The sequence below is a fragment of the Manacus vitellinus genome, unplaced genomic scaffold (genome assembly GCF_001715985.3).
Source record: "Manacus vitellinus isolate BGI_N305 unplaced genomic scaffold, ASM171598v3 scaffold_49_pilon, whole genome shotgun sequence".
NCBI classification, from domain to species: domain Eukaryota; kingdom Metazoa; phylum Chordata; class Aves; order Passeriformes; family Pipridae; genus Manacus; species Manacus vitellinus.
Genome location: NW_021940603.1, coordinates 447,165 through 471,582, shown reverse-complemented (window position 1 = coordinate 471,582; position 24,418 = coordinate 447,165). Strand labels below are relative to the sequence as shown.

Genomic DNA, 24,418 nt, shown 5'->3' with positions numbered 1-24,418 from the left:
CTTGTTTTGCCCTTTGTCTACTCCTGTCCATCAGTGGGCGAGAGTGCAAAACTGAGGGCAGGAAACCCTTCAGAAGTCCCGAGCCAACCTAAATGCCTTGTTCCAGGGAGGATTTTTCTCCAGGACCAGAGAAGGATCTCAGTGTAGCCCAGCAAAGTGCTGCAGTTCACCCCGAATCACTCATGTGCAGAGCTGAGAGCAGCCCAGCGTTAGCTCCGAGGTGAAGCGCTGCTCCCACGCCAGCAGCCTCCATGTGACACGTTACACAACAGCCCTGCCTGCTGCTGGGGCTGGCATGGCACCCACAGCACAGCCCTGGACATGGCACCCACAGCACAGTCCTGGACATGGCACCCATGGGTAGCCCTGGACATATCCAGGTAGCCCTGGACATATCACCCACAGGACAGCCCTGGACATGTCACCCACGGGCAGCTCTGGATGTGTCACCCACAGGACAGCCCTGGACACGAGGGTCTGCCCGGGCCAACCTCCCCTCTCCTGTGCCTTGGGCTGGGATGTTCACTCCACTGGGGAGGGGTTGGGAAAGGGCAATTCCCCTTGCAGTGGCAGCAGGCTGTGCAGGAGAGAGCATGCCCTTCCTCTGCAGCAGCAGTGTTATCTCAGGACATGGAGACCCACGAGCTCACCCTGGGGCCAAAACGCTTCTCCTCACCTGCAGCACCTGTGTACTGGTGCATTTGATGTGCCTGTCCCCCTTCTCAGAAACTGCTGAGACCAAAGGCTGTTCACACCAGTAACGCCTCTCCCGACAGAAGTTCATTTGTAAATTCACATCGACCAAAGCAGCCCGGCATCGATTGTTCTGTCAGCCTGACGTCCCAGCAGCCAGCGGTGACATTGCTGCCGCCGAGAGGTCGCATTCCCAGCTCCGGGAGGGCGGGAGCAGTGCGTGGGAGTCCCGGCCTCTGCACTGTTCCGCTCCCGGCAGGGCCAGAGCGGCCAAAGGGCCACCACAGCTCCTTGGCCCTCGGCCCTGCAGGGGGACAGCCTGATCCCAAGCCCCTGGTGCCTTCTGACAAGCAGTCCGAGCAGAAGGCACCAGCCTGTTCTGTGAACCTCTTTGGTAAGTTGTTAAAATAACAGCCTTGCACAGTCCCCATCAGCTCAAATGTGCAGTGATGCCAGAAATATGCCCATGAGTGAAATGTTTCTTCATTTAACAGGAGAGAACACAGCCCTGTGCAGAGGAGAACTTGATAACCACTTGGTACAGGATTAGTTTCCCCACCTGTCTTTTTAAACCAGTTAACTATTTCACTCAGTGAGAAAATATCTGTTAAAAATGTTTTCCAGGTAAAACCCTCCCTATGGGCGAAGAATGTCCCCGGCTCTGCTCACTCTGCACGTCTGACTTGGTGAGCTGAGGTCATCCAGTACTCAGTGAGGAGAGGCCTTGGTGACACACAATGCAAGCTGGCTCCAGTCCATCCCTAATCTTTGGGCCCTGCTTCTGCTTTCATGTGAGTGTCTGGCTGCATGTCTGGCTTTCTGCACAGTGGGGTGCTCGCTTTCAGGCTGAGGAGATTCAGTGCCGGCCCCTCGCATGCAGCTGCAGGATTGTTAGATGTCTTTAATTAAGTCGGTGAACTCTGCCAGTGCAGCAGATGCCTCCATTAACTGCTCAGCCACAGGCATTTTGCAAAACAGTACTGAACGGGAGGGAGTGCACCAAAGGAGAGGTATTGCTTCAGCTTTGATCAGAGTCCCCTGCAGCACTGGGCCTTCAAAGGGAGGCAGAGAGCTCCTTTGGGCTGCTCAGAAGTGCTGTCCTGCAGTGCACGCCCAAAGACGGGGCACTTGGGTCTCATTGGAACCACCTACCCCTGTCTCTGTAACCCACAGTTCACCTCCCTTCACTTTATTTCTTTTGAACAGAAAGTGATCTGACAGCCCAGGCTGGTCTGAGAGCAGCTCTGGAGGTGAGACAGCGCTGGAGAGGGAGGGCTTCGTGCCAGCAGGTACAAGTGTCAGTTCTCCTTGGGCTGGGGGTCTCGTGGGAGCTGAGCTGCATCCCCTGTTTGCTGCTGGTGGGCTCCAGGGAACAGGGGGACAACAGGGCAGTGTCGACAAAACACCTGGATTTGCAATCAGTTTCTCCTCTGCTTGCAAAGAGCTGAGCAAGGTCCTGAATATTTGCAGATTTCAGTGAAATTTTGGTAAAGCAAAGGCAGGTAAGCCTCGAGGAGGGAGCCAGAATATCCTCTTTCCAGTGTAAGGAACCCTCGAGGCATTTAAAATGTACAGGCCTGTAAAGCTCCCCCAGTCCTGGTGACCAGTGCCAAGGAAGGCTCAAGCTTCTCAGTGCAGCTGGGCACCCATCTTCTGCCCAGTTAGGTTGAGTTTAACAGGTATAGCCCCCATTTCCATATCCCAGGAGGTGAGGGCACAAGCTGGGACACAGTCACGTGTGCCTGGTCCAGCAGTGGTGTGAGCAGTGACACATCCCAGGGCCAGCAGAGCTGCAGGGAACAGGTCTGTGCTGCAAGTCAGGCATGACAGGGGGGGTTCAAAGCCTCAGTGCAATTCTCTGCTCTGCAGTTATGACCCACATCCCTTGGTTTGACCCATAAAGTGGGAGCTGGTCACAGCAAGACACCGGCAGCTTGGCTGTTCTCAAGCTCTTCTTATTGGCAAGAAGCAAATGGTTCTCTCAGAACACCTTCAGGAGGGTGTACAGGATGGGAACACCTCTGGGATCTATTCCAGACCCCACAGGAACTGTCTGGGAATATTCTGGAGAACACAAAAAAATAAATAATTTTTGACTGCTTCAGACAAAGAGCTATTGGGTATTGCACAAAGATAAGAGACTAGGAAAATGACCATTTGATTTCTGTTCTAGCAGAAAGCTGGCTTTGACTCCCAGTGCTGAGCAGAGCAGCAATAAAAACACAATTTACTTTCAAACATGACAGGGAAACAAGTCCACCACCACACTTAGGAAACAAATAATGTAGCCACAGTTCAAGATAAATCCAGACATTAATTTTGGCCTAAAGATATGATTGTTGGAAATAACAATACACTTTCATATCATTACTCACCAAAATTATATCTACTGATTAATTTACAAAATGGAAGACAAAGTTTATCAGGGTTTTAAAAATCACTACGCGCTTAGAAAGAAGCCATCAGGGCACAGAGCCGTCGGGGGCACAGCTATCGGGGGGCACAGGCATCAGGGGACATGGCCATAGGGGGGACATCCCCCTCGGAAGACAGGCCATCAGGGGAGAGAGATATGGGGGGACACAGCCATCTGGGGACACAGCCATCGGGGGACAGAGCCATCGGGGGCACAGCAACCAGGGGGCATAGCCATCGGGGGACAGAGCCATCGGGGGCCACAGCCATCGGGGCATAAGCCATCGGGGGCCATCGGGCACAGCCATCGGGGGACAGAGCCCATCCGAGGCACACCGGGGGATCCATCCCTCGCCACCGGGACCATCCCTCGGGGCCGTCCCTCGGCTCCACGCGCGGGCCCCGCGGGTGCCCGGCCGGGGCGCGGCGCGCGACGGGGCGGAGCGGGAGCGGCGGCCGGGCCGTGCCCGCGGCGCTGCCCCCGCGCGCTGGGCGCGGGCGGTCCCCGCTGCGGCTCGGCGCCTCTCCTCCTTCCTTCTCCTCCTCCTCCTCTTCAACCTCCTCCTCCTCCTCTCCCTCCGCCGGCGCGGGGGGGCTGCGGGCGGAGCGGCGGGCCATGAACGGGGCGGCGCGGCCCAAGAGCGAGAAGCTGGACGAGCTCAGGCGCCCGCCGCAGCTGCGGCGGAGACCGACTTCCAGCCTGCCGGGGCTCTCTCTGCGGCAACACCACGGCCCGCGCTGCCCCGCCTGTGGCGCCACCTGGATGGTGCCACTGGTTGAGGGGTGCGCGGGGCGGGCGGGGGGCGGCCGGTCCCGGGGGTCCCGGAGTGCCCTGTCAGTCCCCCCCGCGCGCTCCTCGCCGCCCCGCCCGCCCCGTCCGTCCGTTCCCGCGCCGGGAGCATCCCACTCCCGGCTGGACCCCCTCCTCGGGCTGCTCCCCGGATCCTCTCGGGTCCCAGCGCCCCTCGCACCGGGAGGCAGCCAGCGGGTGGGCTGTGGCACCGGCTGCTGCTGGGCACCGCTGTCCTTCGCTCCAGCTACTTCACCCTCCGTTCTAATGCTTTTCTTTTTACAGGCATAAACCCCTCTGAGTAGAGGTAACCGCTTTAGGCTATATATAGCAGATAGTTTCAAAATCCAGTGTTGATCCAACTCTGGTGAAAAGGCGCCCAACGACTTGAATATCTGTATTCAAGATCCTGATGTGTCTAATCATGGAGGCTGGGATTCAACTGTGGATGTCCAAACATAGTTTGATGAATAATTAATCACTTAGAGCCGTGAAGAGCAGGCTTTCCCAGCAGTGTGTTGTTGCGAGGTCAGGAAATGGTGATGGAGCCATGTACTTGGGTCGTGTTGTGTTCAGGAGAAGTTAAAGCCTGGATGGTCAGGGTTAGTGCTGACCCTTGTGTGACGTTGCTTGATGCTGCACAAGGTGTCCCTGGACTCCTGACATCCCATTCTCCTTTTAAACCCGTTGCTGTCTCTCCTTGTAATTTAATCTACACAATTCCCCTTCACATGCACTTTTCTGCAAATTCTGTTTCATGGGGTAAAGGGCCTGCCCTAAAAGCCACCTTTTATTTGGATGTGAGCTTCCATTTGAATTAAATAGACGTTCTAGGGGTTTTGTCTTGATTTCGGATTCATTTGAAATCAGTTCAGAACAATGGGTGTTTTCTGTCTGTGCCCTGTGTGTGGCACAACTGGCTGTGTGAGAAGGTGCCACGGTCACCTGCTGCACAGGGACAGGGATGTCTCGCATTTCATCCATGACACAAAGGGCCTCAAGTTATGACCCAGATACACTCTTCCTTCCCAAAATTTCTCTGGCCTCAGTTATTCGTGGTCACCATAAAGATATATGAGCTTATGAGCACTCTGGAGGACAGGATCAGAGCTCAAAATGGTGCTTATAAACTGGAGATGTTACCCAAAATCAGTTGGGGATGGTCCTGGGAGGGGAATTCAACCATGGAGCCGGGAACACCTGGAGAAGCGACGCTGTGGAGAGGGATGTGGGGATTAGGATGGGTCACAACTGCCTGTGCGTCAGCAGCGGGAGCCTGCGTGGTGGAAATGCAAACCCAGACCCCAGCCTTCGCTTGGGGATGCATTACCAGCAGCGTGGCAAGTGTGCAATTTAATTAGTCTCTTCAGCTCAGTGATGAGGAAACCAGGCTGATGGGCTCTGAGCGTGGCACTTTATGGAGCTGTGGGAGAGTTGGGGAGGTTCTGTAGGAGATCGCAGAGATCAGCTTTGAAAATATTCTTTACAAGGGGGTGCAAAAGGAAAGAGGTTGTTTGGGCTGTAAAATATTGAGAGAGGGAGGGGAGGGGAGTTTTGCAAAGTATAAGGTAGCCTTGCGAAGGAAAGTGTGTTCGAGCCCTCCTCTGCACAGACTTGGCAGATAACCAGGTATCACTGACCTGTGGCAAGGAGAGTTTAGGTTTGGATATTAGAAAACATGGTAGGAAGGCAGATGAAGCAGGGGAACAGAGTACTTGACAAGGTGAGAAGCTGTGGTCCTTGAAACCCTTCAAGGGAGCCTTAGACTGGTGTCTCTTAGGCATTACACGGAGCTGCTTCCCTCTCGGAAGGACACTCGAGATCCTTAGCTGCCCTGTGGCAATCTTAAGATTTAAAAATAGTTACAGCTTTTGCAAGAAGTACAGACTTCCTTCTTAATTCCTCCTTTATGGCAAAAGAAACTTTGAGATACCTCTGCCCCATGAAACTGGGATTTTAAATGAAGGAAGTCCCACACTTCCTTGCCTTGTTTAATCTTCTGAAAGCCACGGAGAAGCATGCTCCCTTCTTGCCCCTCATTTCCTAATGCAAATTTCAGAGCTAAGGATCTCTTTGTATCCTGCTCCTCCGGAATGAGTTGGGTTGGACTTAAAAGGGGTAAGAATGAGGTCTATAATGGGAAATTGTATAGAGGTCAGAGACGTAATTAAACAGTGTTTGGAGTTATCCTCCATGAACGCAGTGCTGTAATGCCGACTTGGGAATCCTCAGAGGGTTCTTGAAAGTGCTTTTCTCTGACTCCTAAGAGCTGTATTGGGGTACAGGAAGCTCTACATCAATTAAAAGGGCCTTTGAAGTATTATTTTCCATCCGTGGCCAAGGTCCTGGAGAATGTCAACTCAGTGAAAGTGCACTTACACTGAGAAATTACAAAAACTCACCATGCCATGATGAGTGGATTGTCTCCTTATGTGTATTCAGGATCACATCTGCTTACTTCAGTGACAGAGGCAATTTAGCGTTGCAGAGCCACTTGGCTATGGAAGGAATAATTGAGAAAGAGCCCCGTCTGAATTCCCCAAAGCTGTTTTTGTTGGCGTGCTCAGAAGGGAGCAGCACTTCAGGCGCTCCCTTTACCTCCGACATGTCCGTAAAATGGCAATAATAGTTGGCAGGAGAATCAGAGACTGCTCAGTGTATCCAGACAGCTCTGAGAACTTCAGCTGCCCTGGGTGCCTGTGTGACTTCTGTGTCTAAGGCTGGAGTTTATTTGGGGTCATTTTCAGTTTGTTTCGGGCTCAGTGGGGAGCAGATCTCCTGTGAGGTGGTTCTCCCTCTGTGCCTGGGGAGCTCTGAACCCGGGTACAACCTCCATAAGTAGGTGTGTGAACACTGTGCAGGATGGGGGGCTTGGAGGGCTGGGCTGGGATAGGTGGGTGCCTTGGGTGTCCCTGGAGCCGCTGGGCTTATGGGCACAGGGAGGGCAGGGAACACCTCGTACCTGCTGCAGCTGCTGACCCTCCCCTCTGTGCTGCCCACTCCTGTCTCCACATGGAAGCGGGATGAGGGCTCAAGCCTTTGGGGTCCTTTTCCCTGCAGGGAAAAAGGCATTGGCCCAGGAGGTGTTTTGCCTTCAGCCGCTGTGTTTGTCCCATTACACATTGTCCTGCACCCCTCCGGTCTGTCCCTGTGTGCATTCCCTTTGCCAGGCTGGCAGCCCCCTGGTCACCTTTCTCCCCTCTCACAGCCTGATGGGGTTTGGCTTATTAGATGCAGGTTGAGAGCCTTAAATTACTCGGATCTACTTTTTCCAGAGGCAGAGAAAACATGCCAGAGGCAGGTCTGCAGCAAGGAGCTGCCTCCCTTTCCTCACCTCGGGATTTCCGCTGCGGCTGCGATTGGCACCAGCGCTGCTGCGAGGCTGCTGGCTGGGAGCTGGTACCTGCTTCTGTCACAGGGGATCACAGCCTTGGCCTTACATCCAACCTGACCTGACAGCAGGACTTTGCCTGTGTTTTGCTAATGTTACTTCCTAAGAATTAGCCGTGAGAGAAAGCATCACACTTCATACAATTACGAGATTGGTTTCATGCCTGGACATGGCAAAAATAGAGTATTCTTTTGCAGCTGGGCTCATTTTTAATCTGAGTATCTTGCATTCTGTTAAACACTCTGCAAACCCCTCAGTACATTGTGCTGCAATTATCAATAATACATGATGAATCGTAGTTCCACAGCAGTTGTATCAATAGACAGTAATTGTGCTACCTTGTATTAGCCTTTCTGTGCTTTTTTCCCCCCTGATTCAGCATCAAAAAAAGCAAGCTTTTCGCTCTTTAAGGCTCTTGCATATCTTATATTGAAAAGTAAATGCAGCAAATAAATTTTGGTTCCACCACTTTTACAAGGTTCAGCTGTTTGGACCATTTACAAGAAAACAAACCAAGGAAGGGGAAAGCTGTGAGGTCTCCATTGGGTGGCCAGGAAGGGATCACAGTTGCCAGGCTCAGGCATGGAAAAAGATTGTGGTGGCAGTAAAGGTTTTAAAAAGCACAGCTGCTCCCCTGCCCTGTGTTCTGCTAAGTGGTGGAGGGCACTTGCAGGTGTGCCCTGAATTAGCTTCCTGCTCCCTGGCGTGCACACGGAATTGTGGCACTGTTACAAGGGAGTTTGGAGCCAGACCTGGCAGGGGCTGCATGAGGTCAGGCAGGCCTGGCAAGAGACCCGAGGAACTTCCCTGGGCAAGAGGAGAGAATGGGCTTGTGTGATGAGTGGCACGCCATGAAGGGCACGTGTATTCTGGGTGGTTTGGGGGAGGAGAACTTCTCTGAGTTTGGCCGGAGGAAATTCTGGGGATGCAGAACCAGAGAGTATTTACATTTGTTGTTCACCTGCTCTCTGAACAGGGAGCCCAGGGTTTCTCTTGGCTCTCAGAGCCCCATTGCTCCCTCGTGCTGTCTGAGGGCACCCAGGGGGGCACAGCCCATCCTGGCTGGGGTCTCGTTGGTCCTGTGAGCTGGGCAGGGGGGTGACTATCCATCACCCACAGCTGTGCCAGGGAGGGAGCAGATCAGCACAGTCACTGACCCTGGGTGTGCTCGGAGCAGACACTGCTGCTCACGTTCTTCACTGCCTGAAACACTGGTGTTTTCTTTCATAACAATTTACAACGAAAACATTTGTTTTCTGGCCCACAGAGCTGGTGGAAGCTCTCTGTCAAGACTGTCCTCAATTAAATCCCTTCCAGAGACAAAGATGTGGTGGTGCCACATGGCAGCTCCTCCCTGCTCTCTGCAGGTACACACCTGGCCCAGGGGCAGGTTCTTCCCCTGCCACACAGTGACTGTGCAGCAGATCAGTAGCTCTGTGCACACAAGCAGCATTTCTGAGGGCCTCTCTCCCCTCTCTCCAGCGACAGGGCCATCAGCAGGGGCTCTGACAATCTCCAAAGCCCATTCAGATCCAGTCTGCCTGTAGGAACTGTGAACAGGGAGTCAGCAAGGCACCCTTCTTTCCTGTGGCAGACCACTGGTGAGCTGAGATGGTTATGGGAGGTATTTAGGTGCATCATGACAGAGCTTGGGAGTCTGAAGAGGAGCTGTGCCTGCCTGCAGCCAGCTTCTGTTGACTCCCCCCCCTTAGAGAAGCAGCTAGAGCCCTGGTGGGGGGACCCTAAAATGAGCCCCAGGGTGCTCTGCAGCACAGCAGACACTGTAGATCTCCCAAAGCCTTGCTTTTGTCCTGGTGGGTTTTCCTTGTGCTGGTTTTTGGTGGCTGCAAAACTCGTTGCCACATCCAGGAGGGAGCAGAAGGGCAGCAGTGCTCCAGAAGGGGATGTGGATGGAGCTCACTGGAAGGTGCCAGCCTGGCAGTGCTGGTGGCAACTTGAATTTCCAGCAGTGCTGTTCCACAGGGGCAAAACTGTATCCTGATCGTTGACTTGTTGGATAAATGGAAAAGGGAGCTGTAAAATGCCTGTTTGAAATCCTGAGGCTGATATTGGAAGAGGTCATACGTTTTTCTTTGCGGGAAACTTAAACAGGAATGGAGCAGGCGGGGCTGGGAACTCTGGGGCTGGGCATTCCTGGAAAACACAGCTTGTTCTGGAGGGAAGATGATCACAAATCTTGGGAGAAATAGGGGTTTTTCATTTGCTTTGGCTGTGTAAAGGATTTGGACATCCATCCCGTTTAAGTCCGTGGATGGAATGTTTGTGCACAAGCCAGGCATTGTGCTGAGTGCCAGGCAGGGGCTGCAGAAAGGTGGATTTTTCAGCTTGTAATGGTAAAAGACTTTTAATGAGGATTTGTTGCCTGTGGCTGTGCAAGATCTTCTCTTCACCTGTATTTTGAAGAGCTATGATATTCTAGCTTCGTTCCACTAACCTGTACACAACCAAGGAAAGAATGTCAGCTTAATGTGTTCTGAACTGTTACTCTGAGGGCAAACACTTACTGCCAGTTTTTATGTGTGCACCATTCTGGACCTGGCTTGTGTTTTGTTCCTCTGGTTTTAGTTATAATCTGGAAATCCCAGTACAGATGTACTGTTGATGCTGTGTCTTGGAAAGAGAACCCACACGTGTCAATTCATCATACCCTGTGGGAATGTCAGTGCCTCTGGAAGAACCTCCTGGCATTCATTTTGAAACCCTTACTAGAATGTTTAGACACATGCATGTTCTACTATTATTAACAAAGCCCCTGATGTCACTTATCAGGAAGAGAACACAGGAAAATCTGTGAATTCAGGCAACTTGCTCAGTACGTTTTGTAGGACTAACTCCTGTATGGCTCATCCAGGATTGAATGGAAACCAGTGCTCTTCGTTGTCCAAAAGTCCTGAGAGAAAGGGGCCTGTGTACCAAAACACTCCCTGCCAGCCAAAAACTCTGCTGTGCATGACTGTGAGGCTGTGTTTAATAATCTGTACATCCATCTGAGGAGAATGACTCACAAAGAATTAAATCTGCTTGCCCAAAACTCAGTGATCTGTGGTAAAAACCTCTGAGAGTGGCAGATAACTGATACCCTTCCTCTGTGGCTGCTTGAAGGGGTAACTATTGGTTTTGTAAAGCCTGAAAGGATAAGGCTGTGGATGTTTCTTACTAAAAGCAAGTACTTCCAAGGAAAAGTTCATTAACCTTGTGTCCTGTCAGCTGGTGCGGTTGTCTGGGAATTCAGGGTGTCCTGAACACGTCATGGGGAGGAGCTGGGCCTCTGCTCCTCTCAGAGAGGTTCCTGTTGGGGAAAGGCTGCAGGCACTTTTCTCACTGCAGAGGAACAGCTCCAAGACAAAATCTGTACGGAGCACAGTGCCTGTGGTGAGCGTGTGGCTTCCTTCCTGGACTCTGCAGGTGGCCAAATCTGTTTGCCAGCTTGAATCTGTGAGCCTGCCTGCCCCCAGTGCCCAGTGCAAAAGTGCTTGCTCACACATTATCCTTCTCTCCTGGTTGTTGATGGATGTTTTATGTGCCTTAAGCTGCAGCCCATGGTCAAACCCTCGTGTTGTCGCCTGAGACTGAGTCACAGGATTGTCACCTTCGTGGCCTCCATCCTGCAGCTCTGCAGAGCTGATACTGCTCAGCTTTGCTGGAAGGACTGAAGAGGCCTCTCAGGTACTTGGCACAGCACCTCCAATTTCCTGGCAGCACCTGTGTGCTCATCAAGAACACGTTTTGTCACTGCTCGTTGGTACAACCAGCAGAGCTGGGCTTGTAGAGAATGGGCATCTTGGGGTGTCCTTATGTAATGGCTCTGGATTTAACCAGCCCCACACTTCATGACTCACTGCCAGCTTTGGGAACTTAGTTCTGCACATTGATAAGGCTCTACTAGAAATTTGTGTTTCTATAAAGGATAAAAAGCAAAATGCTTTACTCACAAACAGTGTAAGATGTTCCAGAACGATAGCTGTGACAGTGTGGGCTTAGCTGCTGATGGATGGCACAAGCTCATACTAATGTAAGAGCTGGTTGACAGTAGATTGGATTCCAGGTAGAGCATCTCTCTCTGTCTGCATATAAAGTGACCCTGGGTTAGTGAGTTGTGGCTTTTCTTCCAGCATCTCCATGAATTTATCTGCCCACAAGATACAGAGGATGTTTTCATAAGTGCTTTGACTCTTCCACTAATCAATTTTTATGTAGTGACTGATCACAGAACTCAAGAATTGCAGTTGGTGCAATTTGGAGGTGTTTCTGCCAATAGTCGAATATATTCACGTAGATGGAAATCAAAAACCTGCTGGGCAAGTAAAATCTGATTGCTTGGCAACAGGGCCTTGTTTTTAACATACCCACACTTTAACTTAGGCCACACAACAGTCGGAATTTATACATAACCTATGTTGTAAACCAATTTCAACAAGAGGCATGCGTTGGTATGTTTGTTCTCGCTGGTGGCTGTGGAGCTCCAGTGCCCCCACTCTTCTCTGGAAGCTGCTTGTTTTGTGGGGTGGTTGCCCCCAGCCCCGCAGTGTGTCCCTGCTGTGCCCAGTGGGAGCAGTTCTGTGCCCATCCTCTCCCTGCTCCTTGTAGTGCCAGGGCTGGAGCTCACCTGCAGCTGTTCCAGGCAGGGGCTGGGCTGTTCCACGCTTCCTGCTGCCTCTGCTGTTTGGGTTTCAGCGCTTTCCCGAGCCCCACTCGAGGTGTTTGCTCTCCCTCACGTGTGCTGCCTGTCCCTGCCAGAGGCTGGGACACCGTAGGGAGTGCTGGGGTGCCCTGGTCAGCTCCTGCAGCCCTCCAGCTGTAGGCAGGACAGGTGAAACCCTCACCTTTCGCTTTGCTTTCCCTGCCTGTGTCACTGGACCTTGGCCTAAGGGCACAGGGACCATTCTCCAGCTGGTTCAGTGGGATCTTGGCTCTCTGGGTGTGAAACCGAGGGCGATGCTCACCCTGCCAGTGTCAGAAGGCATCAGAGCCTTGGCCTTACATCTGTCCTGACCTGACAGCAGGACTTTGTCTGTGTTTTGCTAATGTTACTTCCTAAGAATTTAGCCATGAGAGAAAGCATCACGCCTCATACAATTATGAGATTGGTTCCATCCCTGAACCATGCAAAAATAGGGTGTTCTCTTGCAACTGGGCTCACTTTTAATCTGAATATCTTGCATTCTGTTAAACACCCTGTGAGCCCCTTGGTCCACTGTGCTGCAAATATCAATAATACATGATGAATCGTGGTTCCACAGCAGTTGTATCAGTAGACAGTAATTGTGCTACCTTGTATTAGCCTTTTGTGCCTTTTTTCCCCCCCCATGATTCAGCTTTTTGAAAAAAACAAGCTTTTGGCTCCTTAAAGCCTCTTGCATGTCTTATACTGAAAAGTGAAGCCACGAGTGCTCTGTGTGCTCCCACCTGTGCTGTGCAGTGGCTCCCAGTCACTTGCCCACAGTGGCACTTTGTGACACGATGGCCCAGCGTGATGCCGCCTCCTCCTCCTTCGCCTCCTTCTCCTTCTCCTCCTCCTCCTCCAGTGGTACCTGGGCCGTTACTGTCTCTTGCAGAGCGTTGCTGGATCCCACACCCCTCCAGGGAAAGGTTGGTGCCCATACCTGCACACACCAGCTCCACATGGTGATGTATTTTGGGTGTGATCTGGGAGGGCAGTCCTTTAAATTCTCCAGAATTGGGTTCTGGAGAGGCCTGTGACAGAAAGAAGATTGGTTTGAATGAAGTGGGCGTGGAGATGTGCACATCAGGCACCAGAAGCAGCAATGGGATGAGGGTTGAAAGCGTGGCCTGTGCTGGTAACAAGGACACTGCTCCCAGCAGTGAAGTTGAAGGTGTTGTTTGTCCAGCCTGAAGGCTCACTCTGGGGTAAGGCACCACAAATACGTGTCAGCAGAGCCCCTGAGCTCTGCCCACAGCAAGGGAGCAGCACAGGTACAGCACATCCCAGGGCTGCCACTGTTTCTCCTGCCAGCCACCAGCAAACCAGGCTGTGGCCACACAGAGGTGTCTGTTCCAGGCTGCCAAACCCACCCTCCTGCCCCAGCTGTCCCCCGTGGGTGCAGAGTGCAGCTCTTGGGAGAAGACTTTTCCTTCAAGGACCCAGTGAGCTGTTCTGCTTATTTGAGACTTCCCAGGAAAACATTCCACCGTATGCAGAGGCTCAGGGTGCCCCCCTGCAGCGCATACCACACACATGGGAAATGACTGTCTTGCCTCTCCAGTGCCTGTGATTTCCGTGCACCAGGCAATGCCGTGGTTTTCTGGGTAGTTTGACACTGAGCTGTGCTTATCCTGCTTTGTTGCCATATCAGCACACTGACTGGCTGCATGGAAACCATGGGATGCTGAAGCTTGAGCAGATGGTGCACAGGGATGGGGTTGTAGAATAAATATTTAGCACTAAACCATTTTGTGCTATTTTCTCTACTGAATTTTAAAAATATCTAGTGTAACTTGGGGGCTAAAAAAGAGTGACTGTTCTGCCCTTTGGGGTGGCTTTCGAAAGGGTGTTGGAAGGTGAATATCCTGGGATTCAGAGCTCGGGTTGGGATGCACAGCACCCAGCTGCTGCGCTGGTGGAGGTGTCCAAGGCTGTGCCACGCTTTCCATGCCTGCACTTCCATGTGCCTGTGTTCTTGGGATCCAGCAGGGGCTGGGGTCAGTTGTACCTGTGGCATTTGTGGCATTTTTCCGGGTGCTGGAAGGAAAGGGCTCCTCCAGAACACACATGTGGTCTGTGCTGCTGCTCATTGCTTTTTTGGGTGTCGATATTCTGTTCCCTTGCAAGGGTTAGTGAGCAAATATGGCCCCTTTAAGAGGGTTTATGGCTGCCTGAAACATCCCTCAAGCCTTCTGGGTTGCTTTTCCTTTAAGTCCAGTAAATCCATGTAAGCAGTGAGAGGAAAGAGCAGGGATGATGGAAGAAGCTCCAGGATTCGTTTGCATTTAAGCGTTACCTGCTCTTAAGCTGATGTGCATAGAAGCCCCTGAAAGGCTTAGACAGCTCACAGCATGTACTGTCATGATCTTTTTTGTATTTAAAACAGATCAAGACAAAGGGCATTAAAATACAAATTTGATGAAGACAAACTTTCTGATGTTTTCTCCCTCTCAGTTTCCTGTGAAAAGCATGAGGTCAGGGGCTGGCACAGCTGTCTGTGGCTGTACAGCAGTGAGGGAACACCTCCACAGTGGAGAATCACGGCTGGGGAGCCACTGCAGAAACGTTGCTGGACTGTTTCTTCCCTGTGCTTGGATGGGGCTGGGAATGGGATGGATTCCTCAGTGCTCTGGTGGAGGTGCTTCTGTGGAAGGTGCTGTTTGCAAGGACACACCTCTGTTGGGTCAGAGCCCACTGCCCCTTCCTGCTGCACTTCAGACTGCTCAGGTGTAGCTTCTTTTTCTGTTGTTCCTTTGCAGAGTTGATTTGTATCCTTGGAGTCCCTTCTGTGATCCCTTACTGGGCCCTTCTAGCTCTGCCAGAAGTCCTGCAGGTGTGTGGGATGCTCTGTCTGCATTCCCTGCTCTAGAAATTTGTTTGAGCAATCCCAGTGATTTTCAAAGTTGTCTGCATGAAGCACAGGGTAAAAATATCCCTTGCACTGAGGTGTTGCATATCTTTATCTAAGAGGCTCCTTCAACACTGAGAAGCATTTCAGTTATGCCTCATTATAACCACCAACAGCCCAGTTCAGTTCTGCTTGATCTTGTTCTGTAAGTCTGGCAGTGCCTCAGTGTCCTGAAATGTTTTCCATTTCCTCCGGTGGCTTATTCCACATCTCGTGTTCCCCACGCAGTCCATGATGTTTTGCTGGATATGGCATGATGGCTATTCCATACAATACAAAGGAAGGGAAACTGGGTTAGCAGTGGGATTTTTCACATGTGTCATCTGTAAATGCGCTCAGGGTCTCTCCTGCCATTTGTTCTCGCCCCTCTGGAAAAGCTGTTACTGTGCTCTGAGCAAAATGCAATTTGAAGCTGTGATGGTCCTTGGTGAGTATTTATGGTCAGGGCAATCTTTGTTTGCAAAGGGTTGTTGTTCCAAGTCGTGCCTGTAACTGGAGAGGGAGGAGGAGGGGGAAGGCCACAGCGTTGTTTTGTTCGCTGTTGCAGCCTGCGGGGCTGGGAAGCCACGACCCTGGACAGGCCTCAGACCAGCATCACACTTCCAGATGGAATTCTGCTTCATGGAGCACTTCTGAACAACAGGGTACCTCCAGCAGGCTGAGGGTGCTGAGTGCCCCTCAGTAAACGTGTCCAGGGTGTGGGCGTCGAGCTTTGCTTTGGTCTGTGAAGGAGGAAACCCTCGCCTGCCCTGAGGCTCTGCTTTGTCAGCAGTGAAGTGATTCCCAGTTCCTTCCCGTGCACGGGCTGGTGCTGATCATGGGCTGGGCTGCTGTGGCAGAACTGTCTGTCACCTGTGCCACCCTGGAAGCCAGCTGGGTGTGTGACAGTCCTTGGGCTGCTGTGCCAACGCAGGCAGCAGGGCACCACTCCAGCCCAGAGCTGTCACCTCCTGCCAGACCAGCTCCCTTGGACCGTGTGCCTTTTCCCAAACAGCCAGACTTGCTCTCCTGCCATGAGGTGTGGAACAAGTGCTGCTGGAAGAGCACTTGGTAGTTCTCCATCTCTTGCTATGACAGAAGCCGGTGCTCAAGCAGCTGATCTCCACACACAGAACAGCTGGGGAGTGAGGTCTCCTTGGAATGGTCGGAATCCCTCCAGGGCAGCCCTGCCTCCTGTCACACTGCATTAGGAATGCTTGCTTTGCCTTCCTCCTTCAGAGCTGGGTGGTATTTAATTAGGATGTTTTGATGTTCTTCGTGGTGGGGCCCATTCCCCTCCCGTGTGAGCTGATGTTTTTGGCAGGGTTGCCTGTGGCAATAGGAAAGTCTGGTCCAGCTGGAGTGGGAATTCCATTGGACTTCACAGCAGAGGATCACACTCCTGTTACACACGTGTGGGTTCAAGCAGCACCAAGTCACCACCATTTAAGGAGCAGTTCCCTGCTGTTGAGCCATGGGAGCTGACAGCACACACCTGATGGGGGGCCTGTGTCAGTCCATGGGGCCGCAGCTTCGGCCTCTCTGCAGGATCCACCACAACCAAAGGCACGGAGATATCCACTGGGATCAGAGCCAGTCCTCCTCCAGCCCACCTCAGCTCCAGGCTCCCACCACAACAGCTCAGCCCACATGGGAGCAGTTCCTAAGCTGAGCCAGGTCAGGTTAAACTGAGCCAGGTCACATTCAATGCTGTGCAATTAACAGGTCTTCGTTAACCTTGGTGATTTTTGGAGATAGATGAGCTGGCAGATGGAAAAATATTTGTTCAAGCAGCTGCAGGAAGAAGAATACATATGGAAAAAAAAGCTTTATGTTTCAGTTAATAGATGTCTAAGTGCCCTTCATGTGAACAAATATCCATGGTATGTATTGCTGACTTGGACTTGTCAGACCCACAGCTCTCTCTTTCCATTTTCTGAAGTGCAGGGCAATTCATGTTGTTATTTATTAGGGCCAGGTCCTCCAAGGTAGCATTTTGAGAGGGTAAAGCTTGAGAATTTGTTATGAGCAACCTCACTCCTGAAAGATGGATTTTTATTGGTTTTTTTTCAATATGCCAAGCACGTTAATGAGTGTCAGAGGTAAACCAGAACACTGGGACGGAGGGAAGTGGAGAAGAAAATCTTCCAGCAGCACCTCTGATTATTTCATGGTTAAGTTATTTTGTATTAGCCACGGAAATTGCTGCTGTGTCTGTTTGGTGAGGATGCATGCAGACTGCCCAATTAGCAAAAGATCAGAGAGAAAGGACCTCAGGGCTTGTTTCTCAAGGCTTGACACGGGTTTTTGGAAGCAGGAGGCTCTGTCATACAGCTTCCAATCAATCAGCCGCATAGTTCTGGTTATCAGTGCCACAAACATAAGAAATGTTCCAGGTTGCCCGGGTTTGTGGAGATGTGCAGGTGATGCTGGAGCTCACTGCTCTGCTGGATCCTGCCCCAGCCTGCTGGCAGGCTCACCAGAGGCACGGAGCCAAGGCTTTGGGGAACAGCATCCCTCCCATTTGGCAACGGAAATCCTATTCCTGGGCACAGAGCAGCAAGGAGATGAGCACTGCCCAGCACTTCCTTGGACACGTTTGGATAGTTGTTCTGCAGTTGAGTATCGGCTGTAGCGTGTGCCAGGTCCCTGGGGGTTTGGTTTGTGGGCTGGCACCAGGGTCAGCTGAATAACTGAGGAATGGAGACACAGTCAGCCCTTTCTGGTTGTGCACAAGCTGCTGTGGCTGTGGTGGGTCAGACAGGAGGTGCAGTGTTGATGGAGCAGCTGCAAACGAGGCACCGGAGCAGCTCGGGGGGGGCACAGAGGGTTCAGTGTGTCCTGCAGACCTGCTCCTGGGGTCTCTCGTTTCATCATCTCACTGTCAGCCTGTGGCTGGCATGGACAACTGGGACTTACCATGGAAGTCATTTTGGCAGAGCCTCATTTCACACGGTTGCTGCTCCCAGGATTGGAACAGGCTCTTGTTTCCCCTGAGCCCTTTTGCCACGGTGGTGGAACCACAGAGCTGGGACTGTGAGGCTTCTCCGTAGCAGCTTGAGAACTTCCCAAACTTCTGCAAATGCAGCAAATTGCTTTCCACAGGATTTGGAGTTTGATTTTTGGACACGTGACACGTGCAGTATTTTTCCTTCCCCACCTCCCACTCACTGGTGGAGAGTGACCCAGGAAACAAGTGGTGATGCAGCGTCTGCTCTGGCACCTGTATTTGTGCAGAACACTGTCATTTCAGGAGCATTCATCAGCACAGCGCAGAGTTCTCCAGCCCACTTGGTTGGAATAAATAGGCAATAAATTCCGTGCTAGCACATTAAATGGGATGGATCAGAATAGGTGCTCAAAACACTGTTTTATCACAGACTGCTGCCAGCTGTTCACAGTCAGCAGAAATACTGCTGTGGATTTCCACGGGTGTTTGATCAGATTGAGATGGATTGTAAGAGAACTTGGGACTTGTGCTTCTGGGATCATTTTCTGTGCAAAAGCCATCCCTGGCAATCCCACAAGCTGCAGGGGTGGGGGGTGATCTTATTTTTAAATTTCTGCATTTATTTTTCATAGGCTGCGTCCCGGCTGACGCGTTTCCATGCATTATGTAGGGTGAGGAGCTGTGAACACAGCTTTTTCCGTGATCCAGGCTGACAGTCCCAGCTCTGAGCACCTGGTCATGCCTTAAAACAAGTTTAATCTGTCTAAAACAAATAAACTCACCCCTAAAACCAGCTGAAACTTGACAAACTGGTACCAGAATTCTAAAGAAAGGTACAAAGCAGTTCATGTATTAAATCCTCTGTTTTCTGTCAGCCAGTTCCTGCTTTACCTTGGCAGAGCTTGTCCTTGGAACGTGAGGAAACCATTTCAGCCTCTGTGAGGTGACACAGACAGGCTCTGAAATCCTCTGCTCCTGCCCTGGAATTAGTGCCAGCGGGGCAGTCCTGAGACACTGCACGTGCTGCTGCAGTGGGAAAACGACCCACTGGGCTCCCCCACAGTGCCCTGTCTGCCCCTGCCACCTCTTCTCCTCCTTTCCCAAAAGGGGAAAAACAAACAACAAAAAAAGTCACACTGCTGAATCTCTGCCTCACCATTCCATGCCCATGCTGTAAAGCTTCCTTGGCTTAATTCCACTGCTTCCTTCTCCCAACATCCCCCAGCCTTCTGCCAGCACGCGGGGCTGTTTTAAGTGAAAATAGAGTCCTGTTGTGCATATACTGTTTTTCTTGATCCTGCTAAAATCTTCACCAGGGCCTTCCTTGGATGCTTCAAGTAGAGGTGGCACAAAACTGAGTTGAGGAAATGCTTTTCACTGGTGTCTGTTGTCAGTGGAATGGGATAGGAGCCCACACGGAAGCCCTCCAGATCCACGGATAAATAGAGCATTGTGCTTTGAGGCAAGGCCAGGCCACACTTTGGTTTCCATGAGCTGAATTTATCAGACACTCTCCCAGCCAGCAGCACACTAATCATCAGCTGTGGGGCTTTGCAGGGCAGGGGCATATTGAATGTTCCCGAATTTCACAGCAGGGTTTCTGGGAAGCAGCGGATGGCAGGAACCCGTGGGCTGCTGCTGTGGCTGTGAGGGCGAGGAGCTGCCCAGGGAAGTTCTGTCAGCAAGATCTGAGGAACACCCATGATCTGAGAGCCCCCATCGCTCAGTGACTCCAGAACCAAGGAGCTGCTGCTCCAAAGGGCTCTGGAGGAGCCCAAGCTTTGCTCTGCCTGGGGCTGCAGTGCCAGCACCTCCTCCCTCCGAGTCACAGCAGGGGTAGGGACCACACCATGGTACAGTAAAAAGAGGGCAAGTGGAGCGGATGGCTTTGTATTTTCTGTCATCCAGCTGTAAACAGGTGGGAAAAAACCTTGGTTTATTGTCACTGAGCTTTTCCAGCAGCTCTGTGAACAATTGCCCTTCCACAGATGGCAGGTAGAAAGCATTCCATGCAGTATTCGAGGGGAGCTGGTCAAACCTCTTCCCAAACTGTTCTTTCCCATTGCTGCCGGCTCCCAGCTGTGCCTGCTCTCTCCCATGGCACACCGGAGGGTTTTCCTGCCCGGCGTTCCCGGTGCTCGCTCCTCTGATCCTGCGTTGGGCGCTGCTGGCATTGCAGCCTCTCCCACACTCCCGTGCTCCCTGAGCTCCTCCTGCGGATCCGTGTCCGCTCTTCTCGGACGACGGGGGTGGGAAGTCCCAGCGGACTTTCACACGAGTGCGTTTCCCTTCCACCACCGCCGGCACAGCAGGGAGGGAAAAGCCTTCCCGGCGCTCGAGGTTCCCCTGGTGACGTCCCCGCCGGGCTGGCAGAGCACAGCCTGTGCGTGGGCCCGGCAGAGCCAGGAACACCCGGAGCATCCTCAGCCCCTCAGTGCCAGTGCTGTCAGAGCTCTTCCCAGCGCTGGGAGGCATTCCCAGGCTGAAGAGAGGGGGAGATTTGTCTCCTACAGAGAGGCGCGGCAAGGGGAGCGAGCTCTTCCTTGGGGCTCAGAGCAACCCGGGCTAGTGGGAAGTGTCCCTGCCCATGGCAGGGAGTTGGAACTCAGTGATCTTTGAAGTCCCTCCCAGCCTAAGCCGTTGTGTGATTTCCAAAGGAATGGGTAATTCTGGGGAGAAAGGCTGCACCTACCTCTGAGCTGGGAGCACAAGAGCACATGGCAGATCTCAGCCCAGGACCAGCAGGAACTTTCTGCCCCTCACCTGGGGAGCTCCGAGCACCCAAACAGCCCTTCAGCAGCGTTTGCTGCCCGGGCAGAGCAGGATTTGCAGCGTGTGCAGCAAAACTCTTCCGACAGCCCCACTACTTCACAAGGCTTCTGGAAATTCGTGCTTTCCCAGTGGATGAGCCCCTAGGGAGACATGAATCTTTCAGAAGCTTCATGCAAATAAAATGCAGCATTTTACAGTCTTAGGCATAGCCTCGGGTTTCTCAGTTTTTCCTAACATAGTCCCAATTTTCTGCTCTCTTATTTATTTCTTTTACTAAAGATGTTCAGTTCACACTTTGTTCTGCTCAATATAACCAACGTAATCCTATTTTCTTACTACTTAACCAGATAATCAGGATGCCATGAGCATTTCTGTAGCCTAGAAATGCCCTTGTTTTCTGCCTTAAAATTCTAATTGTAGTCATGTATGAACTCTGGTTTATAATACGGAAAAACACGATTTAGACCCCAGGGAAAAAGAACATGGAAACACGTGCAGGGAGACTCATTGGAATAATAACAATACAATAAAATTTTGATCATTGTAGCAAAGATGTAAACTAGAACTGCTCTGCTCAGTAGGGAAAAAAAAAGTCTCTGAGCATCCTGTCATTTTTCTTTCTCCTGGAAAAGGGTGTGAGCAGCCTTGGCATCTGTCCCACTTCTATGGAGTTGTGCCCCTGGAGTGAATTTTCTGGAGTTAGTGATGCCCTTGAAGCAGGGGCAGGGAGAGGAGCAGAGCTGGGGTACGGGAGGTTGCACTTACCTACAGGATTAGGTGTCGGAGGGGCCTGAACACCTGGAGGCCACTGAAAGCAGCAGCCGCTGCCTGCAGGAGCTGCCGGTGGTTACTGACGGCTGGGGCATCCCGCGGAGACAACACTGAGTGCCGCTCCTCTGTCTCCCCGCAGGTAAATACGTGTACCAGCCCATGACCCCCGTGGAGCAGCTGCCCAGCACCGAGATCCCCGCTCGGCCCCGGGAGGCCCCCAACAGCATCCAGATCTCCGTGTCCCTCACCGAGCACTTCCTCAAGTTCGCGCCCGTCTTCCAGCCCCCGCTGCCCCCCGACTCGCCCCAGTTCTGCACCATCGCCGACCTGTTCATCGACAACTACCGCGTCAAGTGCATCAACGGCAAGATGTGCTACGTGCAGCGGCAGCCGCCGCCCGCGCCGCACCGGGGCAGGGCCGAGGAGCCGCCCGCCCGCAACGCCTTCATCGCGGCGGAGAGCAACCCGGCCAAAGCGGAGCACTGCTCGTCCCCCTCCAGCTCCGAGGACTCCGGCATCAACGCCGTGGGGGTTCACTACATGGAGTCGTGTGACGAGGACACGGAGGGGGTGGCTGAGCTGAGCTCAGAGGAGGATTACAGCCCGGATAGCAGCTGGGAGCCGGACGAGTGCCCGCTCCTGTCCCCCTCGCAGTGCGAGATGGAGGTGATCGAGACTATAGAAACCACGGTGTGACCCCGCGGCCGGCAGCGGCTCAGGCCCGTTCCCACTCAGTAATGTTGCTTTTGTAGTATTTCTATTTTCTGTTTTTTTCTGACAATCCCTTTTTTCCAGTGCACTTGATATTTCAGATTCCTCATGGGAGCGCGGTCACGGGACTTACATATGGTGAACTAGCAGCAGCCTGAGCAATTTTAACACGTTCTCAGCCTGATCAGCTCTCCCACGTCTGCACGTAAGGTAGTGACAAATCTTGAGACTTTTCTAGCAGAAATAGGCCCTTTTCTTGGTCTGGGTTGCCCCACACCCCACTTCTCCCACGAGGACGTGCCACTCGAGGTGTTTCCCCTCAGAGCACGGGGGGTGCGCGCCTGGAGCAGCAAACCGAGTTGCCCTTACTCTTTCTCAAACAGCTACACGAGGAGGGGCGGGCAGAGGCTCCTCCTGTCTCTGTCTGTCCTGACAGCGCCTTGTCCGGCCTCTTCTCCAGTGCTGGTCTGACCCTTCTCGAGGCTGTGGGCACCACACGTCCAGCAGGTTGGAACGGCAGGCTAGAGAACGCACAAAGTGCCTCCCAACTCTTCTCCAGGCTATGCACCGAGCAGCTGCTGGGGCAGGTCAGGCTCTGAAAGCTCCTGAGGAGGCAGCTCTCCCTCTGGAGGGGCATCAGGCACCTGAATCCAGCTGAATCTCTGCCTGGATCTCGGGAAGGGGATGTGGCTGTTGCAGGGGGCAGGAGGGGGAGCAGGGCCATCTAACCCACACCAGGGTGCACCAGGACAGGGGAAGGAAGCGACTACCTCCGAATACACAATCTGCCCTCGGCTCTGCCTGCTGCCTCCTCCTGGGCTGTTCGGGGCCAGACACTCAGGACCAAGTGGCCTCAGGGCCTGCATTTGCCTGAAGAATAACACAGTTTAAACAAACAGCATTTTATCAGCCACACCACTGTGTTGGCAGAGCTTGGGGACGGCGTGGAGGTGCCCGTGGGTGTGTGCTCGTTAAAATACAGCCCCAGGTCGTTCTAGCAGAGAGAGGAGGCTTTGGCTCTTTCACACCCAGTCCAGAAGCAGGTTGGGAGCAGGGGTCCTCACACAGCTGGGAGCACAAGCTGCCTCACAGGAGGTTTGGTTTCAGCCCTGCTTGAAGGAAACAAAAATGTCACTGAGGTTTCAGTGGGCTCAGCTGGGTTGCAGTCAGTAACACCTGTGTTCCCGCAGCGTTACTGCCGTCCTTGGTGCAGTTCTGTTTGGGTTTCAGAAGTCCCTGGTGAATCCAAGGCTGTAAAAAGGTGTACAGTTAGTGACTGATCCTAGATTATAGTCCGTGGTAGAGGATGGCTCATCTCTCACTGTATCCTGACAATGTATTCCCAATTTTATACACTTTGTAATCAGTATCTTTAGAAGACATTTAGGCAACAGTGTGTGTCTGTGCACATACGTGTCTAGGAGTTTCCATGGGTGGATATAAAGTAATGCTGTACTTTTTAGACTAACACTTTCAGACAAAAATAGGTTTTATAGTTTTGATGACTTACATAAAAAAGTGCAATGCTTGTGAAATGAGGAACCTGGGCCATTGCATGAACAGATACATTCTCACAAGGCACCTGAAAATACTGTTTTTCTGAGGGCATTTAAACAAAGGCCGTAGTAAAACTAAATAGGATTTATTTATTTATTTTTTAAGGGCAGGATTGTTTTTCTTGGCTAACTAAGGTTTCTAACAACATTTGGGTGTCTTTAGACCATTCAGACACATTCCATAGGTAGAAGGAAACATTATGTATAAACCTACAGCATTTATTCATATTTAACCTTTCAATTGTAGTCTGAGTGGAGAGCTGGACAAGCTCACTCCCCTGCCTGGCCTGCCCGAGCTTTCCTTCCCCGGGGGAATGGCTGGGCTGGCAGCTGCTCCCACCCCAGGGGCTGGTGGGGGCCTTTCCCAAGGGCAGGGAGCTCCTCCCAGCTCTCCCTGAGGGCGCCAAGCAGAGGGTGGGTCAGCAGGACCCCCGGCCTGGCACGAGCTCACCTTGTTTGCGGGCAAGCAGGAGCCGTGGCCCCGCGGGGGCACCGGCCGTGAGCGCCAGGGTGGGGATGGCCCAGACTCACCGTGAGGTCCTGGGGGCCCACAGGGCCCTGTCCCTGTCAGGATCCATCCTTTCTTAACTGTAAGTAATTAGCAATATTCACAAGCTGTGAGTGTCTCCTACCCAGGATTTGTTCAGATGTCTTAAGCACAATAAGCTGCCTCTTCCTTCTGTTGTTCCTGGAAAATGTCAGCGGAGCAGCCTGGGGTGGGATGTTCCAGGGAGTGCTGGGGCAGTGGCCCAGCAGCAGGTTCTCCCTGTGCTCCATCACACTCCCACGGAACCGTGG

The 24,418-nt window shown here is 52.4% G+C and overlaps 1 protein-coding gene across 1 annotated transcript; it reads left to right on the top strand.

The window, feature by feature from the left end:
* The first annotated feature begins 1,459 nt into the window (after window positions 1-1,459).
* Window positions 1,460-22,795, top strand: CUNH3orf70 (chromosome unknown C3orf70 homolog). The gene is made up of 3 exons (XM_018080030.2): window positions 1,460-1,484; window positions 1,900-1,982; window positions 21,493-22,795. Exon 3 carries the CDS (start codon window positions 21,513-21,515, stop codon window positions 22,047-22,049), a length of 537 nt encoding a protein of 178 aa, XP_017935519.1. The 5' UTR covers window positions 1,460-1,484; window positions 1,900-1,982; window positions 21,493-21,512; the 3' UTR covers window positions 22,050-22,795.
* The last annotated feature ends 1,623 nt before the right edge of the window (window positions 22,796-24,418 follow it).

Coding starts and splice junctions, on each gene's coding strand:
- CUNH3orf70 (XM_018080030.2), top strand. CDS start 21,513: ATGACCCCCGTGGAGCAGCTGCCCAGCACCGAGATCCCCGCTCGGCCC.